Source organism: Atractosteus spatula, chromosome 8 (assembly GCF_055471065.1).
Source record: "Atractosteus spatula isolate fAtrSpa1 chromosome 8, fAtrSpa1.hap1, whole genome shotgun sequence".
Classification (NCBI taxonomy): Eukaryota; Metazoa; Chordata; class Actinopteri; order Semionotiformes; family Lepisosteidae; genus Atractosteus; species Atractosteus spatula.
Window position 1 is genome coordinate 55,917,151 of NC_142713.1, and position 25,700 is coordinate 55,942,850.

Consider the following 25,700-nt stretch of genomic DNA (forward strand, 5'->3'; position numbering starts at 1 on the left):
TTTTAACAAGTCAAAAGACAACATCTGGCATCTGGCAAACTCTGAAACAGTTTGGTGTACGTAACGCAGATCTTACTGGCACATTGATTTTTTTCCCTTGTGTGGTTTACATTTTAACATGCTGTAGAAAGAATAAATAATTGTCAATTTTGACCACAGAAATCATTTGGAATATTGTCATTCACTGAAACAGTAGCTTTCACACTGGTAGAATTATAAAGCTTAGAGTTGTTTACTCTATAGACAACCTTCCCAAGATGACAATACATCGATGAGTATTTTTTCTGATAAAACTAGTCAGTCACTACTTCTTACCAATACATTGTTGGACAAATGGAAAGATTAAAACCCCTTGGGTCAGATTATAATGAAAAATACCAATATTCCTTCATTCAGTCAATCATTCCTAACTCCTAAATTGGTGCTACTACTACAGAGGCAGGCATGTGACTACAGTGCACAGCAGAAGAGAGAGGGGTGGCATCTGTGGTTCTTAGTTGCCATATTCGCCATGCTGCTTCTTCTTGCCCTGGGGCACGGGTCCCAGAGAGAAGGGTGCCTTGATGTTCTGCCTGTCCTTCTCTGCTTCCTCCTCCTCGTCATAGCGCTCATCATCCTCGTCCTCCTCATCGCTGTGGTGGGGAGTGGAGTGCAGGGAAGCCGAGGGCGATGGGGGGACTGAGGAAGGCCGAGGGTAGCGGAAACCCTCCGTCTGGAAAGACAGCAAAATTAAAAGTCGGTTGCATCCATATCATAAAATCAGACAGGCAACTGTGAAGTGGCGAAACTGCAGCAGTAGTAGTTTTCTAAGAATATCTTAGCTTCTTCATCACAACTGTGAAACCTAAGTCCATGATGAAGAATAATTTGACCAGGAGATAAGATATATACTGTATGCTAAATAGTGAACATCCTAGCATACAACTCTATGGAAGACCCAGAGAACTGGAAAAATATCAGCTTTAAAACACGTAAGATTTACTAAATTGGAATTTATTAGCTAAACAGATAAAGGGACATACCAATGGTTCCCTAAATAATTTCCAAATGTCTGAGTATAATACCAAGCGTAATTACAAGACAAATGTACTACATAGAGAGCCATGCACAGACAGTATTATACACTCTAACAGCATAACAGACAGTAGATAGAAAAAGGTAATGCATGCAATTCGCTTTTCAAAAGAGTTCAATTTTTGCCATTGCTTTAACTTGTTCAGCTGGCCCATCCTGTTCCTGCACAGTGCACTTCATTCTCATTGATCCTGACAAACAATTTAACAAATGACTACCTTTCCAGCACCTGTGACGCCCCTCAGTACAGACATAAGCTGTCTTTTTTTCAAGCATCCCTAGCTCAGAGTCCTACAGGCCTGTACAAGCTCCATTAATAATCTCCTGTCAAGAGCTCTTACACTCTCTTTACTTACAGCCTGGAGCATAGACACAGACTGGAGACCTATACCTCCTAGCTGGTCTTTTAAGCTGATTAATTAGCCCAGAGGAGTGGCAAACTGTACACAGAGCCTATCTCAATAGCTCCTTACCCTCACATGTAATTTCACTCCCTCTGACTGCCAATTACTCATTTAGACCAGCTATGCCTCATTCTGCAGGTTCTCTCAATTCACAGCCAGCTAACCACCCTGCCATGCCTGCATATTTCTTGGTCATCGTACTTCCATCTATTTTCTGACCACTTTATTCAATTCAGGCTTACTGGTGAGCTGGAGCCTATCCCAGAAAGCAACGACCACAAGGGGGGATACACCCTGGGCAGGATGCCCATCCATCGCATATTAAATGCACACACTCATGCCAAGAGCAATTTTCCTAGGAGCCAATTAACCTGCCAGCATGTCTTTAGACTGTGGCAGGAAACCAGAGCACCTGGAGGAAACCTACACGATCACAGGGAGAAAATGCATAGTGCTTATATATGCATAAAAACATAACAGCTGTTACAAACGAGAGGAGGCTATTCAGTTCTTCTGCCCTTTTCGGTAGTTAGTAACTAACTGATCCAAGGATCTAATCAACTGTACATATTTTTTTAAGGAAGCCAGGGCGTAGACTTCAACAACATGGGTGGGTAGCTGAAACACTTTGGGGAAAGAAATGCTTCCAGTTGTTGCTTTTCAAAACACATCTACTGTACATATTCTCCATTTGTGTCCTCTGATAAGAACAGTTAAAGAACATAAAAACAATTAGTTTTATAGAAACTGAAGACATCACTGACACGACAAATGAAAAAGCTCTACAAGTTCGATTGCATGAAAGCTGGAGACTCATGGCAGAGGGCAGAACTGAAGCTTGGCTGAGAACTGCAGGATGGCAGCATCAAGCAAATGTTAATCTGTCAATTAAACATTCAGAACATGTGTCAAACCTGACAGAAATTCATCCCACACAGCGCAGGTGCGTCATAAAAAGAAATCTGTCTGCACAATATGGACAACTTGGCTTCTGGGAGACAGGAATCCCATTAACCTTTTCCATCCTAGAATTTGTCAAAATTTCAAAACTAGGAGAGATATTAAATCAAAGTTAACGACTGATGTTCTCACTCTAGTACCATAAAGGAGGCTGGAAGCACATGGATTTAGAGTCACCCTCACTGCAACATAAGCCAGTGAAAAATTCTTTGTTTTTCTTTGGTATTGAACTCAATGCTACTGCAGTTCACTGGAAAAAAAAAGGATAAACTTAAACACAGGGAAATACAGTATATGATAGAAAGTTCTTTGAATATTACTCAAAAAAAGAAAGAAAAGAAAACGACGAGAAAAAAGCAAAAGGCTATCAAATCATGAAAAACAAACCTTTGTGAGATATATGTCTCTAGCCTGGAATCATTATTCTGGCTTGAGTGCATTTTAAATCGACAACAGCTACTGTACAGTATGTGAAATCTCAGGAGTAAATGAAAGGCGGGGATAACATTATCAAGAATAGCCACTTTGTTATAAGTGGAAATATTTTTCATAATCCCAATACGATTGGTAATGGTGGCTCATAATACCTATTCATCGTAATAACATAGGGAGACCATGGCTGTACATGGACTATAAAGCCCTCTGTAACTCTGCGGGAATTCAGGACACTGTGAGAAATACACCTTCGTGTGTCTCCTTCAGTGTTCTCCGGAAATGGCTGTCCTGGTGACAAATTAAAACTAATCTCAAACCTTCACTGGACTGAGCTGTGACTTCTTGCATGCCTACTACTTCTCATTTTGGAAAGCATTTTATAATGAAATAATCATCAAATCCGCTTGTGTGGATTTACTTTAAAGGGGAACCGCAGTCCTAATTTCTCAGAATCTGGGTAACAAAATAATTTCGTTGACATTATAGAAAAAAATTACAAATTTAGAATGAAGCATAAAATCGTGAACTTTGTGGGAGTACTGTAAACTGCCAATACGAGTTTCTACGAATTGCAATGAGATGCAGCCCTTCCTGCTCACTAGTCTCCATAATGACTAATGTGATGTATCTGTATCTGACCCCTTCAGAGGGAACTACAAAGGTGCTGCTAGTCAGAGATAGATGGTGTGTAAAGGTCCAATACCTTTACAAAAAGTAAGCATCTCTCACTGTTGGGTTTGTGACATTTAAAGATTCCCAGCATGACTGGGTAGGGTTCATTCTCTGGTTCACTCAAACCTTAATGTACCAGCCCCCACGATGGCCTGCTAAGTGCAGTTAACAGCTCTTTCCATTACTTAGGTGCCCTTCAGATAAAGGTGAACAGCTTACAAACAGACATTGTATGACATATTATTATATATCACTCCAAGTGATAGCCTCCAGCTCCCTCAGCCATAAAGCATTAATGAATTGTGGTGAACAGAAAAAGATGGGAAATTATTCATGTCAAAAGTAAGAGTGACGCTTTAAGTGACAGTCATTTACACCAATTAGAAAAGAATTAAATACACTAACATGAACTGCAAACTTATCCTTTAAAGCTTAGTAAACAGGTTAACCACTCAGTAATATAATTACTTAAATTCAGTGTATTTTTCATGGTCAATACACCTGTTTTCAAGTGCTCAGAATGATGTTCTGATAGTAGAAGCCTGCATCTATAACAATGACTAGTAATCTGGAACTGTAATGCCTTAAGAACTAAGATAACTAACACTTTGCATTCTACAGAGGTAGAATATTTGATTTATGTGATAAGAAAAATATTTTCTCAAAAAAATAATCTCTTGATGGAATTTTGCCAGACTATTCATAAAACCATGTATGTTGAGCAGTTAAGATTGTACCTACTGTAGCTGGAATCAGATATTTCAGTCAAAAAGACAAATTCCCTTAGAAGGGGTCATAAAGATTAACTGCAATTTGCAAAAATATATGTTTTTTACTTTTTAAAGAAATTATAAACAAGAGGAGGTCATTCAGTCCACCTACTGTAGCTTGCTGGGTAGTCAGATGATTATTTCTACCTTTTGTGTAAAGACAAAACCCTCTTTGAGGAAAAGCATCTAAATTATAAGAATTACACCCAATCATTTTCTTTTTTTTAAAGAAATATATGACTGAAAAATATCCAGTATTCCAAACAGAAGAAAAACAGGGAAGCACACAAGTTTGCCCACATTCCTCTTCACTTCCACTTATCCCTGACTCCTTACCTGTGGAGGGGCTGTAGGGTCCATTTTGAACTTGTCTGGGAAAGCTCTGCTCAGGGCAAGGTGGCGGGCATGCATGTAATACTGAAAAACAAAACGTGTGTTAGTGAGGTGTCATACAAAAAACAAACGCTTGTGAACCTGCATTCTATGAACTCCAATAACCTCTCTTTGCAATGAAGCAATGAATCGATAAAAATGGTAGGCACCGACACAAGCTCCTTGAATCAATACAAAATGTGCTTCTCTCTTTTTTTTTATTTAATTACTTTCTGAAAATTATTTTAAAAACATCTTTTGATGCAATTTTGCTAAACTATTCGTGACTATTCGAATGTTGAGCAGTTAGATTGAACCTCACTGGAATCAGATATTTCTGTCTTTATATTTACGAAGCACAGATTAATTACCAAAACAACTATAGATCTTGACTGTTCTGTGGAGTTGCAGTTAACATCAGAGGTCTGGCTTGGAGTTTATATAGTACATGTAACTAATAGTGGCACATTTTGGAAATAAAAGTCATTACGGTTACCTGCCCCCCATTCAAGCACATCTGAGCAAATGTGTACAATCCTTGGTACTGGTGCCTTGCTAAGTGAGTTTGCCTTTTTAGACCTACCAGTCAATTTGTGAAATGACAATTTACTGCAGAAATGCGCCAACACTACACAGGGTCCAGTATCAATCTACACAGGGTCCAGTTTCAATCCAACATCTGATCAATGAACAAAGTGCAGTTCAATTTTCCAATATATACAGGTACACAGTTTAAAAAGCCACAATGAGCCAACTAAAAATCTATAAAAAGAGGAACTACTGTTTATTAACACAAGGACACAAAGAGATATAATCTTGCCCGACATGAGAAAGGAAGACCGCTGGTTGCTACTTCCCTGGCTGCACGTGACCTGACTATGAGAGAAGATTAGAAACTTAGACAACAATCAACATCAGCAGACTAGTCCAGAGAAACCAGGACTCTGGCTTTGTGAGGGACTAACCATGTCCTCAAAGGCAAACACCAGTGCAGCACCATCACAGGAACAGGCAGAATATCCCTGAGCAACAGCCTCTTGACAGTCTGATCAGGTCCACGTATGTCAAAGCTGACAGGATTTGCTCATGCTCAAGGGGATCATTTCCAATGCTAATTTACAATACAGGAGCTCCATTCAGATGCTGTGTCATAATTCATTTAGTAAATCTGATCATGATTCCCTGTCCTGTAAATGTATTCACATTCTGTGATTTCGTTTGACATTTTTTGTTCACAGTATTTATTTAATGCACTGGGCTGTGTTTCTTTTGTGCATCACTATGTTCCTGTTTAACAGATGGTAAAAGGTTTTTCTCTGGACGACAGGGCTGAGAGCCTACTCCTGCTTCTTACCCGGCCCAGGTACCTCCAATCCAACAGGTCGGACAGCCTCTCGGTACGGTTCCTCTGGATGATGCGCTGGCGCCGGGACTGCTGGCAGAACCCAAACATGAACTGGGTCAGCTGATTGCAGGACTCATCCGCTGAGCGGAAACGTCTGTCCACAATATAGATCCCTGGAGGAGAAGAAGGAGAAGGAGCTGAATCTTAAACAGCACTGCAGGAACGGACAGTGGTCAGGAACAGCACATGACAATGGAGCAGGAAAAAAGTGAACGTCATTTCTAGTTATTCTGGGAACCCATATTACAAGTAAAAAAGAAAGATTATTAACATTTACTCATTTATTTGGCTGATGCATTTGCACCCATTTACACAGCTGAGTGTTATACTGGAACAATTCAGGTAAACCTTGCTCAAGAGACAACAATACTCAAACAACAATAGTGTCTTGGGAGTTAAGCCCACAACCTACCAGCTACAAGGCTACTGCTCTGCTAGATATAAACCTAGAAGAGTAGTGTGGAGCAGCGATTAAGTTTCTGGACAGTTTGATCCTCCTTACCATATGCGGCTGGATCGGCAACATGTTCTTGCATGAAGCAGCCAAAGCCAGAGAGATTGGTGGTCACACTGGGGATACCCATCACTGTACATTCACCTTCATAAAACAAACATTCCTATTAGCATCTTTCTAGATCAGGGATAAAAAGCATGGTTGGGCTTAGTTGGTGCCTGGATGGGATACTTTAAAGAAAAAACAGGTGGCTACTTTAAGATTTACTACTTTAAGCACGTAAATCCTGGTGTCCTGGTAAAATTCTACTTTAGGCAGTGCTTTATAAATCACAATTAATATGATTAAATATCAAAGGCATAGAGTATGACAAACAGAAAAATGTGTAGACTTTAAAAGGCATTCTTTTCGGGTTCCCTGATAATTTGACATTAAATCTAGAAGCATTCAAACTCCAAAAGTGAATTCATGAAGTTAAGTAAATAAAGGATTAACTTTTTCAAAAACAATCCTTTGAGATTAAAATAAAAAAAAAAGATAGGGTACTTTTGGTCTTCTGTATCTGAAGATACAGAAACAACATATTTACCCTGCTATGTAGGTATCTATGAGGACACTGGATTTGAAGCCATGGTCAACGCAAGTCTCGGAGAGATGCAGGGTCTTTTTCTGTATAATGCAAACCCTTAGAAACTTCAATTACTGGGGTGTGTGGCCCTCTGGGAAAGGGACTAGCCAAAGGAGCAAATGATGTCCATTCCCAGCAGTTCCCAGATTACCTGGCGTGTATCCCCAAGGCTCATAGTATGAAGGGAAGACTCCAAGATGGCAGCCACGCACAAATTCCTCATAGTCCATCGGCAACAGGGGGCTGGTGGAGGAGAGGAACTCTGGGTGGAATACGACCTAAAGAAGAGAAAGTGTCTTAGTGTCGCTGTAACACCACTCACTTCAAGGCTAAGACAACAAACCACTAAATTTCCGATTGTTCATGAACTCCTATAACAAATTTCTAGTCTAGAGATAACTGCAACACTTCGGCATCTACACAGCAAATTAAAAGGAAATCAGTGTTAAGTATTTTTCAGGAGTTAATTTACTTAAAATAATGGCACTTCAAATGTGTTAACTGTTGAGCGACCTCAGCCTCAGAATCAACCAGAAAAAGTGTATAGGACTGAGCAGAATCTTTACCATACAGTGATCCAAAAACTTGATTTCACTTAATAAGCAGCTATCGTCAATCTCAGTGAAACTGCAGAAAGATTTTGAATCTGTGGTTATAATTTACACCCCATATAAATGTATTTGTGGTGTTTAAGTTCTTCTGAGCTTTTGTCATGTCAGAGCTTCTCAGTTGATATGATGGTCAATCTCCTACCTCTGCTGCTAACCATCAGATTACAATGTACGAATAAGTGTTAACTTTCCTTACATTAGTATTCGGATTAATAAAGGAGAACAGCAACTACATGTAAGAGGCCACTTTAATGCTTTATCCAGACTTGTGATGTGTCGTATAACATCAGGAACAAAGCCTATGTGCAAAATTTCCTGTTTTCTATTACAATAATATTTTGACAGTGTATTCTAGGTAGTGAAATAATATCTAGACAATTAAATGTGCATTTGAAAAGCAGCAAAACTCTCACTAACTGTAAAGCTATTACAACAAATGAAACCGTTCTCTTATTTCAATAAGCACCATATTCATTCATATACATTGCAAAAACACTATGTCATTTTTGCACCATGATACTATAATAATAAGATATCAGTATAAGTACATTATAAATATCTTAACCATAGATACATTAAAATCACTTTTATAAACTTTTGGTTAATTATTATTAATATATAAGGCTATAAGATGATATATAACAGAGTATAATTAAACCTTACCATGGAAAAGGACGTTAGTAAAATATTAGTGAAATTTATTGTACAGCTTTTCAAGAATCAATGCTCCTACTGTAATTTTGCACTTGTTATCCAGTCAGAGATAATGCTGTCTGATATACAAATAAATGGTCAATAACAATAATAATGGTGGCATAATGTGTATTTAAAACTGATTGTGAATTAGACAATTCTTCATGAATTTGATTTGTGAGTATATACAAATTTAATATGCTATCTATTCAGTGGCTTCTTTTAATAAAGTTGAGCTGCTTTAGCACAGCTGTCATCGCTGAGTGAAGGATAGTGACAACATTTAGAATTTTATTCGATTTGATATAAGCATCCTTCACCAGGAGATAACATTAAAACTCCACAATGCTAATTTAAGCATGCTAGTTTAGGATTCTGCATAGCGTGGCTACAAATAACCCTCTCCACATGGTGAGCTGTTATTTTCTACGAATTATGTTGACAGCCATAATTCTGTCATAACATCCGTTTGCTCATGTTTTTCCTCTGTGGTGCAGAGGGGGGCGCTGTACCTTGACTCGGTCTGTGCGGCTGTTGAAGAGACCGATGCGACGGATGTTGCTGAGAATGGGATCAGCGCTGTCATCTAACATGTTGTGCGTTGTCACTGGGGGAAGACTCTGGCGCTGAAAAAGCCCCGGCAAACCACAATTACCACCAGCAACGTACTTACTGTATGTCCTCGCAGTGAGGGAACGGCTGAAGCACTCATAAACTGACGACCCTTCTTCCCCCCTCCTGCTAGCGAGTCTTTAAAACATTGATCCAACACTGATGTGTGTGCTCCTCCTGGAAACGTATCTACTGGGCATAAATGATTTGGGTGAAAAAGAACTCTGAATTGAAGCTGAAAAATGAAATGCTAAGACTTATGGGGAGATGCTGTTGAAAAAGGGAAAGGACACGTTGTTTAGACTTATCTGACTCTTTATGAAACCATGCACACTACTGCTTAAAACCAGAGAAAAGAGGTGCAATCTCTGGTCAAAAAGAGGGGACTGTGATTTTGAGAGGGTAAGATGGAGTGACTCATTATATCTGTAGTAGGCACCAAATAAATCTTCTAGGATATTCAACGTGAAGTTTTTTTTAAATTCATAGAGACAATGAAGTCAGGCTGCACTGTTTGAACTCTTTAGACACACTTTAAAAAAAAGACAGAAGACAACGTGTTTTTTTGAATAAACTGGGAGGTGTAATGAATTCACAGTCACAGATAATTCATTAAAATATGTGCATGGACTTGCAACACAAGTCTTTCAACTAATGTGAATCAGACAATGAGAGAACCACGTGGGCTTTTGTTCCTGGTGTTTTTATGTGTTTATGGACTGGTACTAAACCTCAATTATTTTAGTAGGAAATCATGAAGGTCATCACAACAGCAAGTAAATATTGTTCATTTCCATACTATGGGATTAATACACTTAATTTGGTTGCAAAAACAGGATCCCAACATTGTTCATTAATAGAATGTGAGAGACCATTAGTCAATGAACCCAATAAAACCATTGCTAATGGCCTTTTGAACAGAAAATTGATCAAAGAGATGATTCAAGGATGGACAATGAACTAATAATAATTCATGCTAATTAATATTCATTCACTTGAATTCTGAAAAGACTGTTTCAAAGTCCGCTCCCTGGAAATGTAGGTTCATGCGTCAGAACGTGTCACATGGCTTTTCTTCTCGGCTGAAATAAGCGTTTTTATTTTCTCGATTGTTTGCTCAACTCCTCAGAAAAGCTTGTACACAAACAGCACTCTTCTTTAATGGGCTGCAGCAGTGCTGAAGGTGTGGATGACCCTTTTAGCTAAGGGACTTGATTTTAAAACGAAAGTTGTTTGGTTTTTTTTTAACCACAGCTTCCAATTTGTAAAGGTCATGAATGATGCCATTATTCAAAAGTTTCTGCTGTATTCAAATGTATCCCTATTATTTTTAACAGGCAAGAAGTAAGTGTCTGAACCAAAACATTCAGGAAATTTTTAAACTTTGATATGTGCCGTTCATTTGAAATATCATTTATAGAAGCTATATTTAAGATTTGGACACATTAAATAATTATAGCATTCTCTGTAGGTTTACAAGAAGTTCAAAAAGCCCAAAAGCTGTCTGAACCAAATAAGGGGAAGCACCAAATAAAATAAAACAGCACTCCAAAAGATGCACCGACTCCTAATTTTTAACACCCTTTTTACCATTGTGGTGTGGTTTGCAATAGCCAAGGTTTGAATGTAGAATGGTGGAGAGTCTGTGAGAATTTGCTCCTGTGCCTCTTTATGGTGATGCTTATGAGGTTCATGATTGTGTTCTTGTTTCATATCATCTTAATTACTGCACTGATTTTTTTAATTAAACTCCCTCCATATTCCAAGACAATTTTCCTGGTGGTACAAAAATACAATTGTAATTGGCACCAAATGACACAATCGGACTTCATGCCTGGCGACCCATGCGGTTTTGAATTATGCTCAAGACTCCTAGCATTATCCAGGAATTATGCTCCTAGCCAAAGTTAAATCCTACACCACTGCCCCTGATTACACCTGATCACCGGTGCCCACAGTTTCTACGGAACAACTGGCACCCCCTGCTTGTGAACTGGAGGTAATAAATCTAAGAAACGCAATGTCTAAAGATCCAAAGATTGACCTCCTTAGTACAATTAATAATAGCGATTTCTTACACTTACACAGCGCTTTTCTGGACACTCCACTCAAAGCACTTAACAGGTAATGGGGACTCCCCTCCACCACCACCAGTGTGCAGCCCCACCTGGATGATGCGACGGCAGCCATAGTGCGCCAGAACGCTCACCACACATCAGCTATCAGTGGGGAGGAGAGCAGAGTAATGAAGCCAGTTCATAGAGGGGGATTATTAGGAAGCCACGATTGGTAAGGGCCAATGGAAAATTAGTATGTTTTACTTTCAGTTCAGAACTGATATTTTAAAATGGAGAACCACTTAAACTGTCTCTATATATGCTGAAATTAAGGAGGTGTGAGCCTGGTCAGTACCTGGAGGGGAGACCTCCTGGAAAAGCTAAGATTGCTGCTATTAGAGGTGTTAGTGGGACCAGTAGGGGGCGCTCACTCTACAGTCTGTGAGAGTCCTAATGCCCCAGTATAGTGATGGGGACACTATAAAAAAAAGGTGCCGTCCTTCGGATGAGATGTAAAGCTGAGGCTGACTTCCCCATTACCTGTAACACACTTTCAGTGGGGTGTCCAGAAAAGAGCTTTGTAAGTGTAAGAATTACTGTAACCTAAAATTCAAACTGCAGCTGTGTTTTGTTTTCTGCTAGTTTCCCTGGCTCTGATTGCTTTGTTTTAGCAGTACAGTAACCTTAACTGCTCCTTTCAGAATTGGATGACTTAATGTAGTTCAAAGCCGTTCTTTAGTCTGACTGAAATGTTGTTCAAAACTGTTAACTGTTAATCTAAGAAAACAAACGTTTTGCATCAAGGCTAGAAATCTGAATTCTGAATGAACAGAATTGCGAGCTTCTTGAATTTTATTTTGTTTAATATTAAGCATCTATTGTGAGTTGTGCATTTTGTACTGTAACAGCAAAATGCCTTTTTTAAAGCAACTTGAGATGGTGCTCACAAAAGGATCACAAAACAAAGCTGGATGGAGGCCAAAACGGGTTCCCCTGCTTCAGAGACAGATAAACTGCCTATTAGTAAAAAATAATTTCCCCAAAAAAACAAAGTGCTTTGCAATGGTGTTTCTTAATGTAATTTTTGCTCTTAGACTTTGGATCTAAAATTTTTTATAAATTACACAGTTACCATGTAATGTGGTTACAGCAGACAAACTCCAGAGCAGCTTCAGGCTTCCTCTTTACTTACATTACTGTACCCAAACATCTGCACTTTAGACACAGTATAACAAGGGATCCTGGATTCTTACCCTACCTGTGTTGCATAGATAGCTCTCTTCATGATGGTCATATCATCCCTATCCAGAATCTTCGTCATGTCCGGAATTTCTCCCCTGAAAAAAACAACAACTTTCTTTACCAAAATGCTGATTAGTAGAAAGAGAACATGAGGAGTTACGCAAGGCAAGACCTAAATGGCACTGGTTCTGAGTGGTACCATGCATTTGTCACCTTAGGTCACTTGTCCAAACGGATGATTCAGCTGGTGACCACCTCCTGTCACCTCCCTCATTATCTTCAGTCTTTGTCTCATAATAGGTGTACAGAAGGTGGGGGTGAGTTGTAAAGCTCAAAGTTTAGTTATTGCTAGAATTGTTGAAGGGGAAAAGTGGCATTAATTGTGCAATTAGCCCCTAATTAGCTTTTTGAATTTGAATCCCAACAACATTCCACCGTGTCATGTATAAATTCCACTTTGGTATATGCTCAATCTTGCCTCTCTAAATTTTCCTCTTAATTCCTCTGGTGAAGTAATTTCTCCCTTCAGCTGATCAGCCACATGATGGCCACCAGGTGTCAGAAGGTCGGTGTGGTACTTCATTGGTGGATCAGGAGGTCCCCTCCTAGACGTGAATGCTTTGAGATGAAAACCCAGTATATGGAAGCAAGGAATTCTCATTATAGGAGCCAATGTACTCATTATCTTAGTTACTTATGTCAAAACAGTTCTGTGATTAGATATCTTTGCTCTTCAGAATAATCAATGGTATTTTTATGTTTATATCCTCAGGACTAAATTCTTTTACAAACAAGGGCATTTCAGACTTAATTCTACTGCTATACTATGCACTTTTTCCTTTATTTCTTAGTAGCAATCTGGGCAGCACAATGGCAATGGTCAGTTTTGTTCTCTCACAGGTGTTGAGTCCAGGGTTCTACTCCGGACTGAAGTTGTTTATGTGTGGAGTTTGCATGCTGTCCCAGGGTTTGAATGGAGTTTCTCCAGGTGTTTCGGTTTCCTTTCAAGTTCCACAAATATACAGGTGAGGTCTGATTGGCTGCTCTGCAGTGTCCCCTAGGGTATACTCTCTAATCCCTGTTAGCAGGCCGATATGACATCTCCCAGTCTAATAGGACATGCACAAGAAGAAGGAGTATGAGATTCAAATTAAATTCTAGTATAGTTTACTCAACTAAAGAAGTAATATTAGATTACTTTAACTTCGTTCACTTAAAGGTGCTGCTCTTTCAGGATAATTTCCTCCATCATATTTAAAGGCAATGACATACTGTACACATCACACTCAATTGAATCTATTTCTTCTACATGTAGGCGACAATCACTACAAACCCCAGAACGGAGCAAAATATTCTGGTTATGGGAATCATGCTTTCATTGAGCCTGGAATACAGAACATTCTAAACAAGGACAGAAAGGACACAGATCTTTGTTTGACAGCATGTTTTTAAGCAGTAGATAAAAGTCTGAGCAGATGATGAATAAAATGCATGATGAAATCATGCCACTGGCATGCTGGGGACAATAAAGTAGTGACAGAAGCTTGATGTAGTATCTGGTCCACAAAAACAATAGAACAGCCTAGCCTCTGGACATTAAAGAGCTTGTACGTTGTATGTTATATAAAAGGTCTAACTAGAGTCACTTACTTTAATAATGCATCGTAGAGTTTTTTCCCAAACTTCTCTTTTACCGAGTGTGCCGTATCCCTGTAAAAACAGAATGCTTTACAATTACAAAATGTATAACAACTAGCACAGAAAACAAACCATTGTATCCACGAATTAATTACGGAATGTGAACAAAATCTTATTTTTCTCCGATTGCTATCAGAGATGATCTACATCTGAACTGAAAGAATGTTCTCTGGACAGACGAGTCAAAATCCGATCTTTGTGACCAGCATTTCATGTGGTGAAAACCAAACAGTGGCTTCCAACAGAGGAACCCTATGAACACTGTCAAGCACGGTGGTGGGAGTATCATATCTGTGGCTGCTTTGCTACCTCAGGACCTGATGCCTTTCCATTAAACACCATATGAATTCAGTGTTATATCAGCATTCTAGAGGAGAATGTTAGGCTATCCATTTGTCAGCTGAAGCGAAACAAAAAAGTGGGTCATGCTGCAGAAAAATGCATACACATGCATAAACATACTCATAGAAGTAGATATACAATAGTATGGCTGAATTGAAAGAAAGTTTGGGCCGAGTGAAAATCTAAATCTAAACCCAACTAAGGTTTTTTGCCAGGACCTGGGGCGAGCTGTAAGAAAATCTTCAAAAGTTCTTTATCATATGTTCTTTGTTCCCGCTCTCTGCCTGGATGGGTTGGTGATGACCATGCACTAGCCAAGGGGAGAAAGCTCTCAAGGAACATACCATGCCATGTGACACAGTTCCTGATCATGGCACTGGCATGCAGGGGGACAGGGTCCATGTGCAACAGGCATGTCAGGGGATGGGTCACATGGCGCCTGTGCTAAACTAGGTTCTTTTGCCCTCATTGGGTGCCCATTAGGGGACGATCAAACGATCAAGAGTTTGATCTTGTTCCTACACCACTGGAACACTGGAAGCACCCCAGAGATTGCTCCCCTGACGCCATGAGCACTAAAGCTTGGCAGATGATCGATCTGCAGAGGGCCAGCTGCAGGTTTAACAACTGTTTTTACAGCAGGAGATAAAGCAGCAGGTCCAGGCCTCATCTGCCATTAATCAAGTGACTGAGGAAGACCTTGACTACAAACATGCCTTTTTCTGGAGTCCCCTAGAGGCCAGATCAACATGTCCCCCTCTTCCCACCTGTCAGACCGTGAGCCTTATTTCTGGGTGCTGCCTTACCCGATATCTGTGCTGTATGCTACTCGGCATGTCTTCAAGGTTTTAACCACCTAGATCTTAATTCGTCCGTTACAACCTCAGAGACAACTGACATATTGGCCATGATGCTTAACCACTAGGGCCCTGCTGGTTCTGGCTTTTACCATCTGTTACTGAAGGTGCTTTTGACATGAACGTCAACGTGAGGTGAGGTAAATACAGTAACCCTGGCTCCTTAGGTTGCTTGATTACCCCAGTGAGGGTTCATCAACGAAGTCCAGGAGCTTTGCTAGCCCAGTTTCTGTGGCACCACATTCCTCACTTAAATCAAAATTCCATCTTCTGGTGGCTATGCATACACTCTTTTCCAGCTATATAATTCTTAATGCAAAAACAAGGACACATTCGTTTGTCATAACAAACTCCATCAGTGTATGCAGTGTATTATAAAAGAGGAAACTTTAAAGGGAAATATCTGTTCTCTCCTCCAGCCCATTAGCGCATGGCATTTTCTAGCTTTTGAGTAGCACTGCACGAGTTAGTGATTGGGTAATACAAGCAAAGGAATTAATGAAGTGATTTTCTAGTGACCAACATCAGTAAGGAGATGGTGTTTTCATAATTTTCCACTTACATTTTCATACAGCTATAGTCTGGTTCTAAAAGCTCAAGTTCATGTTTATTTGTTATTCCAGCCATATACAAGTATACAGTGGAATGCAATATTGTTCCTCCTGGTCCACAGTGCAAATACAGACAGGACACTGACATAGATATTGTAGACGGGATACACATAGTGCAAAGTGCGGATAGTGCAAATTACAAGGCAACACATAGTACAATATACACAACACACTGGGGGGATTTAAACCCTGTTTCTGGAATTGGAGTGGGTGCAAGTAGATTCCAGGGTGTTGAGGAGCCAAAAGACAAAAGACAAAAATGATTTCAAATACACCTAATCCAACATATGACAAAACAACCATTTTGTGACAAAACTAATACATCCGAGTGCATACAAAAACTGCCATGTACAGAATAACTACAGAACTAGACTGCTAGCAGCAATGAAACCAGGAAAAAGGCACCTTACCAGAGCTGTTTGCGAACTGCCTGTCCTTTCAGAGTCTCCACATTGAAGTTATTGGTCTTGGCTGGCATGATGAAGAACACCACCACAGTCACATCACTTTTATGAACCTAAGAAAGACAAACCAAGGAGTAATGTTTCACATTGGGCTGGGCTTCAAGGAGAACTGAAGGTTTTTGATTTCAGGGACATCTTGCAGGTACAGTATGAGTGAGAAAGAAACCTGCAAAAAAGATGGTCGGTCTTTCCAATTAACAGATCTTCTGGAGCAGTGCACAAAACCAGCCCCGACTCACAGAACAAATACCTCACACTTCACTAGACACACAAACAGTTTCCAATTCAAGCATTTTGCAGATCCTTCGCTCTCATTTTCAGATCACTGGAAATCTTGTGGTCTTGAGATAATTAACAGCAGTTTTTTATCACATTAACATTAGAAGATTACTTATAAGAGTCACCCGTTTACTTTGAAGAAAAAAAGGCTGAAAATCATTGTTTGCCATGGGCTTTTATATTGAAATTTTATTAGAGTTGTAAGGTTATTGTCTGGTATTCTACAACAAAAATACTCCTAATGATAAAAACACAACTATGAATCATTAAATTTTTAGGCATTTAATAGCTGTTCAGATAGGTAAAAGTTAGGCATTTTTTCAGTAACCTTCAAAACTGTGAAACATAACACAATATATTACTTAAGTAGACTCAAACACAAACATCATCTTCTCATTTGCAAACCTTATATTCCATGGCCTACAATTTCTCACTGCATAGCTTACTCTGTCAAACAAATATAACTGGATCTGAATAATTAAACCTTAGTTTATTCAAAAAAATTAAAAGTGAAAAAAGAAAAAAAAATTCTTTACCCTGAATGGGTACTTCTGTGATTATACTTTGCTTCCTAGTTCTCTAATTAAACTACATTTCCTTTTTTGAGAAACTCTATTCCAAAGTGACATTATTATTTACATGTGAGCATATATCAGCAATTCTGTCTTTTTGTTGGTTCTTAAGAATCCCCCTAAAAAAAAGGGATCACATTTTTAATATTTGTGCTCACAGGAGTTGTCTGTAAACTGTGAAGGCTGAGAGGTCTCAAACTATTGTCCTTCAGGCAGCCTGTAGGAACATTTCTTATAAGAAACATCCCTTTCACTTTAACATAAGTACAAGTAATATTGGTTTTGCTCATAATGCTAATAATAAAAAACAGTAGAAAAATAAGATAAATCCAGGAGAGGGATTTAAAGGACCAACCTTGCTTTGAAGCATATAGTACATGCTGTCATACATAACATATACATGATGCTCATGCAAGTTTAAATCAAATAATTAAAAACTGTTCATTATACAGGATGGCATAATGTGACAAACCCTGCAAAAACACATTCATAAACTTCAAAATAACAATATACAATTCTGTATTTATTCATATGTCAAATTCCGCATAGGCCAAAGTTGATCTAGAAATTACTTTTCAAATTCTTTTTCAAACTGTGGCTGAAAAGCTGATCAACACTGACAATTGACTACTGTATCGCTCTACTTGCTGGGGTATCGAAATCTACATTGAACAAACTGCAGTATGACCAATATGCGGCAACCAGAATCCTGCAGGTCAACTGAAAGTGATCACATTACTCCTATCCCGGAGTCCTTGCACCGGCTTCCTGTCAAATTCCGTGTGGACTTTAAAATCCTCATGCTCACCTACAAGGCTCTGCATGGCTTGGCACCTCAGTACCTGTCTGAATTATTATCGCCCTACTCCCCACCTCGCAACCTTCGATCTTCTAATTCTGATCTCCTGTCTGTCCCCCAAGCCCGTCTACATTGTATGGGTGACAGGGCCTTCTCCTGTTATGCCCCCAAGCTCTGGAACTCTCTGCCCAAGGATATCAGAGAGTCACCTTCTCTAAACTCCTTCAAATCCAGACTCAAAATCTTCTGCTTTAGAAGAGACTTTACTTAACTGGTTCCATTCTTTGCCCCTCTGCTCCTACTTTACTTAGTACCACCATCCACGGTCTCCTCTGTGTATTGTATATGTGTTTTATCTGTATTTTTTATTTATTGTTGTTGTCATTCTGTAAAGCACTTTGAGAAGCCACCTTTTATTATTTTATTAAAGAATTGGATTTGATCTTCTCCGTTTAACACAATTTGTGCTTAACCTGCTTGACCAAAACTAAATATACAAGATCTTTAGTATTAATACACAACAACTGCTGGTTGCAGTTTCTATTAGAAGATGGGTTTTTTCAGGGAATGCTTTTTAAAGTGACACTTTGCTTTACACATCTGCTCTGTATTAACCAGGATAATCAAGCTGCAGGACACCTTCAAATTGGATTTCAGATGCAGTCTTATCTCTACCCTTACTATTAATGCTAACAATAATCCTAAAGCACATCAGAGCACCCCAGCAAAAAACACATTGCAGTACTTTATATGCTCTAATTGAGAATGCCTAATCCTCAGATTAACCCTTGTTTGGGCTCACAAAGAGTGTGTAAATATAGAGTGCAACAGAAACACTGTGAGTGGCACCTATTATCATTAATATGACCATCAGGATGATTAATTTACCTAATAAAGAAGGACAAAGTAGAGCGCATTATTTTTTCAATATACTGTATAACATTGTACATATACTGTAACATTTACTGTATCATGAACAGCTTTAACAAGGTAATCAGATGAGGCTTCAGACAGATGCTTAATGATTCATTGGCATACTAATTGAAGAGCTTCAGAGATCCTTACCCTGAGAAGGAAGTTTAATCTCGATAAGGATTCTAAAAATATATCTGCTCCTTTATTCGAGAATTCGTACCGACCAGCAATAAAGAAAAACAGTGTCTTGTCCAAATTGAAGTCAAGGTGCCTGTAAATGACAAAAATGTTGTTACTGTCAAGGACTACACTGCCTTCACATCACTGCTTGAACTTTACTGGTTTCTTTACTACCAGTTAACTTGAATAGGTTAAAACTGAAAATAATGCCAAACAATATTTCACACTGGTGTAGTTTTCCTACTAAATGTATATCAAAATGTAAGTTACAAACTTTTCCTTTCCTATATTTCACATTCATAACACAAATAACTAAGAGTATGGTTGTGCTGGGAAATACAAACAAAATATTATTGAAATATTGAACGACTGTGGTTTAAATGGGAGATGTTAATATGACACATATCTAACCTTGGATCTGTGTGCACATGAAACATTAATATACTAAACAAAACATCCCAGATTGGTGCCTTCCGGAGCTTTACAATCGATTTAATCACAGCTAAAGGCTGAGGATAGCTTACCCATAGAAATGTCCACGAACAAACTCCTGAATCCGTGCCTTATTCATGGAATGCAGGTTCTGGAATTCATGCACAGCAGAGAATTTTTTGACATTCAGGCCATTGGGAGTAACAACATCTGGAGAACAGACAAAAAAATCCTATTTACATTGTCCTTTGAACTTAGATTCTGGAATAACAATACGATGGGTAACATGATATACAGTATACCTCTGTGATTACTTCTAGACGTCAGGTGATTGTGGATCAGTAGGTGGAGCTCTTCCCTCTGTACAAGAATTTCCAAACCAGGTCCTGACTACTTGATTATTTAAAATCCCATGGCACTGCTTGTAAGAGTAAAGGAGTTAATTCCTGTGTCCTGCCTAAATTCCACTCAGGCCTATGTAAAGTTCCCGAGTCAAACATTAAATTAATTTCTCTCTTCTCTCTTGGTCTGCTGTGTAGTGGGGCTACTTTGTGTCATCCAGGTACTTCAGAGGGAGATAAAGTAGATTCCCCCCTATGTGTAAATCACTTTGGGATAATTGAGGATGAAAAGCATGACATAAATGCAAAAGAAAAGCTTAATAACATGCATATCGTCATGCAGCTTTAGAAAGGGCCTTCCCAATGATAAAAACAGATAACATTTTTATCCACCTTAACCACCAGAAATCATACACATCTTTGCCAACTGTAAGTATCACACACACTAAAGCACACTATTGTGCTTCAAGACATTTTCAGAATCAACCCAGACAGTTTTTTTCTAAATGTTATTCTGGAACACAAAACAAATGGACAGGCGCAATTCTAAATGATTACATTTATTGCTATAAAACCTTAGCAAAAGAACTGCCAGGAATCCTTAAAATTCATACTCCATAGTTAAAGACCACAGCTGAACATAGTTGAACGTTCTGCACAGTGGAAAACTAGTTTTGTTTTTGTCCTTCCTGGTTCATGTTACATACAATTTAAAGCTATCTGCTCACATTCCCTGAATTATCCACTGTGTTCTCTCAAACTAAAACACAAAGTACTAGCAAAATTTGACTACTTCATGGAATTAACTTTTTAGTTGCGGACACCAGGGGTCTATTTTCTAAGATCACATTTTTCATTTTTATATTAAACAATATACAGTATATAGTCTATATATAGTCATGGTTTTGCTGTAGGAACTAGCAGTGCATTCTGTACTTGAAATAACCAAGGAGCTCAGCCGCAGTATGAGAAGTATAAATTAAGAAATATGCAATTCTTAAGCTTCGGTTAATAGATTATATTAAAAAAGAAACAAATATATACATAGTTCAGTTTTTCTTTTTGCAAATCAGGCATGCGTGGCCTTGAGGCATAGATTTGTACTTTTGAACACTGACTGCAGACCACTGTTTGAACACTGAGTTTTGCAGGAACGCTACTTTCAGCTATTTTCAATTTCCCTGGAACTTCACATAGTTCTGCAAACTGCTTTTGGAAGCATACTGCTTTTGCCATACATACACAATTCACAGTTGTGTGTACAGTAAGGAAGCAATTATTATTATTATTATTATTAAATAGTCTCCTATCATTCATCAGCATAACATGGAATCAACAGACCTCAAGCAGTACTATCGGCTAAGTCATGACAATGCAGTCGCAAAATACATTTGGATTATTTAAAAAAATTCTCCACAGGGAATAAGTCTTCAGTGGTCTATTAGTAACAGATAACAGGGACAAGCCATATACAGTATTACAATCAATTTTAATATCAGTTCTAACAGACCCGTCTCACAAGCCCCTCACCTGGTTTCCTCTTGAGCATGTGGTCAGCTTCAATGGCAGTGATCTGCGACACAGTGGTAAAGACATGGGCGCAGTGAACAGCAGCTCGCTCCATACAGTATCGGTGATAGATCTGCCGCTCGCCGGCTTCCTTGTCAATGTTGAACTAGACTCAACATGGGGGCAGACACAGACAACAAAGACAACCTTAACAACTTTCAGTGCCACCTTCTTGGGACTCTTCTGCTGTTACCCCACAAAAGCATTACCGACGTCCCAGTTTTTTCCAACTCCACCCTGACAAGAACAACAAGATGCCATTTAATGAAGTGCTACTGTGAAGGATGCAGAAACACGAGCTTGGTAGGGACCCTTAACATCACTGTTGTTATGACCTGTATTTGCTCCTGTGGGTTTCAGTCCACAAATCTTCTCACTTTTCCTCTTTTCCCTTTTCAGGATGATACTTTGTGTTCCGTTCTTGATTTGTCATTTAAAAACACTGGAGTACCTCTGATTAATTGAAATAAATATATATAACACTATGTGGAGCCTTTGAGTTCCCAAAAATAAGAAACAGGGCAATCAGTTCTAATGCGTGAACTGCTACCATGCCATCTTGAGATATACAGCTGCTGATAACCTGCCCATTTTACCTCTTGTGTGGGGAGCTTTGAACCTAACATAAACATAAACCATTTCATATTGTACTCAGTAATAAGGAGTTTAATTCTGAGGTTAAGATTTGAGGTTTACAATCTTCCCTGAGCTCAACTTACTTTTTCCTAGAATCTCTGCACATCCTCGGACTGCGCACTCAAGACACACGATGAATTCTTTCAAGTGTATCAGATACAGAGGCTGTCTCTTCAGGGTACGGTGACGCTTTAAATATGTCACAAAAGGGCTCTGATTAAGCTTCAGCCTAAAAGGTTAAACATCAATTGAATAGTTCAGAAGGGCCAAGCCTGTCACAACATAACTATCGTGGAAACCTCTTCTCTAACTTGAATCCCAAAATCCTTGCTGCATATCAGCCTTTAGGGAATTGCCTATCTGTATCATTTAATAATCAAATCAGCCCACAAGCTTACTGTTTCCCTTGGGCCAGGACTGACCTTTATACAGCCAAATAGGGCCTCATTAGGTCCTCTGATCTCCTAGTAAGTGTTACTGGGAGACATGGAACATTTAAATGCACTATACACAAGTAATCTTGAGAAAATGGCTCCAATACTCAGAATAATTGGTCATGGTGTTGTCCTATAAATGTCAAGCTGCCTTGTTATAGTGAAAATGTTAACTAGCTTTACCTAAACGGAATCTGACCTGTGTAAAATATTATCACTTCAAATATCAGCTGTAAAAAAACAAATTGAACATGATTTTGCAGGTCAGATGATATCAAATGGATTTTATTCCTGTTTGCTGTAATAGACATGGAGGAAGCCTGAATGCATTTCTTCTTTAAGATAAGTTTCAATCACATCATTACAGAATATAAAAAACACATAGCATATAATAAAAAAAAACCTCACACAAACATAAATACAAGTAACAAACACATTGAAGCACAACAGATACAAGATACATGTTTAAACCCAATCAATTAAAAAATATCAAGATTATGCCACAACATAGGAAAACATTTACAAATAGAAGGGCAATAATATGACTCTTAAAATTTAACTCAATCATGAAAAGATTAGGCAACAGATTTTATTTGATAATTGGAACTCAGAAGGTTAATTGCTCTGAGGAGCCCTAAAAAGTAGCTGCATGTCCCTCTGTTGTAACCTGGCAAAAATTAATGGAAGCCTAACTTTGCAAATGGAGATTCCTGCTCTCAGGAGAATCTCAAGTGCTCTGTCATTCTGGCACCTAAAACAACTTTATAAAAGCGTTGATTTTCTCTGGTGTCTGTACAGGCTGTTCAGTTAATCACTTCAACTTATTCATGGTACGGTAAAGACAAAGGCATAATGGCCACTTTAAAGAAATAAAGATGCAAAGGTACTATTCCTAGCAAACAGCGCTATATTGAAGGATTTATAAATGTGAAGAACTGTTTCCTGTCAAACATAACTTAAAGTGAGTATGTGTATGGAAACAGCTCACTGCTGTTTAAAAAAAGATATAATTTTTAGCCATGAAAGAGAATCCCATCTATAATCTAAAACACTTGGTTACAGAATCTGCAGCAAATGGACACAAATGAGGAATTAAGACCTGAATTTCTGACCATCTTTTTTGCTCAGTACATCTACTTGTCACTAGCAATTATATTAGTGAATTTTTAAGTGATCTGATTGTCTGACTGGCAAATGCAACACACACAAAACACACAGTCAGAAAGTGGGAGTTAAATTTCTCCTTGCAGTCGAATATCTGACAATATGGTTAGCCCAAAGCAATCTCAGATTCAAACCTTTTCAAAACTGATGTGCCTATAACTAAAGCACAGATCTGACTGCTACATCTTTACTATTGCCTGGGTCTCCTTAAAGTAGCGATATCTTTGTTATGAATTATAAACTTAGAGGCACTTACTTTATACCATCAAGTAGTATGAGAAGATTTGAGCAACAGAACCAATTTGGTGAGAGTAGCAGCAGTGATAATGCTCTTGAGAGTAAGGACAAACGTGCTCACATGACCACTGTTATTGTTTACCAAATGTGTTTGCCTGTCTGTGCCATAATATGGTACTGTATCTCTACTAGAACTGGATTTCAATCACAAAAGTGTGCTCACAAGTAACACGCATTTGCACTGATCTTCCAATAATCCATGTGTCACCTGAAAGCTTACTCATTTAATCATTATGAATCTGCAAACGGTTGAGTATATGACAAAGGCAATGTCAAATTAATTAATCAATGAATAAATTCACTAATGAAAGGGGTTACATTCTGCTAACCCAGCTTGTTGGGGTTTTCGACAGCTAAATGACCAAAGATCTCATCCAGATGTCTCTCATTCAGATACTAGATACAGCAGCATGGCTTGGCATCTTGTTCCACACAACCCTTTATGTGAAGAGGTTCTTCATTTATCAGTTTTCATTACACTTCTCAGCAGTTTTGCAAGAAGTCCATAGGGTTGACTTTATTAAGGATAATAATCCTATCTCCTTCTGTTCAAGACTAAAAAAGGTTCAGTTAATTTAGTCTGTTAGTGATGGACATTCCTAACTGTCTAGGAGTGTATCAGGTATTCTAGATGGATACCAGGGCATCATCTTTTTGCAGGTGTTATTAATGTATTGCAGAATTTTTACATACGAACTCCCTATTTAAATTCTAAATTAAATTCTACACTTGTAACTACTGTATGTCCCAATATTCAGTTTGCTTTTTATTGCTTATCCTCTGTGCCTAGATTAAAAAAATAAAATAATATGCCTACATAATAAAAATATTTTCTCATAAGTAACCTCTTCAGACTCCATTTTCCATTTCTTGTTTCCATTTCTAGATTTTCAAATAAAACTGCAATGCAAACGGTGTTTGCAATGAAAACAGGTATCTTACACAATTATGTAATTCACATAATACGCATGCTTTTTTAAAGAACACGCAACAGCTAACTATTTTACATAACCTGTTCACTGACTCAAGTTTACAAGCAGCTATCTTTTTTTCTGTGTCAGGGTGGAGTTCTGGTTGATTGCTGAGGATATACAGTGCATGGTAGTCTATGCAACCTATGCATTGAAAGTTTTTTATTTTAAATTATTTTTATTTAATTTGTTTTTCACTTTAATATTGTCGGTTACAAGATCTTATTGAAGGTGAAAAAAGGTCTGACATGATTTGTTTTGGTTTCAGCCTGTAACGTCAGCAAAAGCTGAAATTTTAATAAGGGTGTGTAGACTTTTAAAATCCACTGTACACTGCGATGCATGCATTACAGTCTAGTATTCTATGCTGTCTAGGTTTCAAGGGGCTGACTTAACTACAGCCACAGGATCACCCGTTACAAAAGTTTAAAAATAGAAATGCAATGCAACAAGATCAGGAAACAAAATTCATATCTGTCAAAGAAACTCCTGGTGGGCATAAGGGCTCACAAACAATATTATATTAGCAAGACTGACAGAGTGGTTCTTTTTTTTTTTACCTTGTCCAGGTTGTTGTAGAAGTCAGCATTGCCTGCACACAGGTAGCGCCCCAGCAGTGTGGCATGAGTAGTGAAGATGGTTGCTATGGGGATTTTTCGGGAACGGCTCAGAATGAGTCCTGCTCCAGCCTGCCACTCGTGGAAATGAGCAATGATATTAGGCTTGTCCTGGAACTGGTCAGTGAGCTGA

At 38.6% G+C, this 25,700-nt stretch overlaps 1 protein-coding gene across 1 annotated transcript in view; it reads right to left on the reverse strand.

Moving 5' to 3' along the window:
- Positions 1-391: 391 nt before the first annotated feature.
- The window catches only part of gys2 (glycogen synthase 2), a 32,863-nt gene continuing 7,554 nt past the window's right edge, over positions 392-25,700 (reverse strand). The window contains exons 4-16 of the mRNA XM_088923518.1: positions 25,511-25,696; positions 21,410-21,554; positions 19,631-19,748; positions 19,077-19,197; positions 16,308-16,414; positions 14,040-14,099; positions 12,406-12,484; positions 8,991-9,104; positions 7,326-7,452; positions 6,595-6,690; positions 6,042-6,205; positions 4,652-4,732; positions 392-712 (exon numbers count right to left, since the gene is read on the reverse strand). Coding sequence (XP_088779644.1) covers positions 494-712; positions 4,652-4,732; positions 6,042-6,205; positions 6,595-6,690; positions 7,326-7,452; positions 8,991-9,104; positions 12,406-12,484; positions 14,040-14,099; positions 16,308-16,414; positions 19,077-19,197; positions 19,631-19,748; positions 21,410-21,554; positions 25,511-25,696 — 1,617 coding nt within the window. The 3' untranslated portion in view covers positions 392-493. The remainder of the gene's footprint in view (positions 713-4,651; positions 4,733-6,041; positions 6,206-6,594; positions 6,691-7,325; positions 7,453-8,990; positions 9,105-12,405; positions 12,485-14,039; positions 14,100-16,307; positions 16,415-19,076; positions 19,198-19,630; positions 19,749-21,409; positions 21,555-25,510; positions 25,697-25,700) is intronic.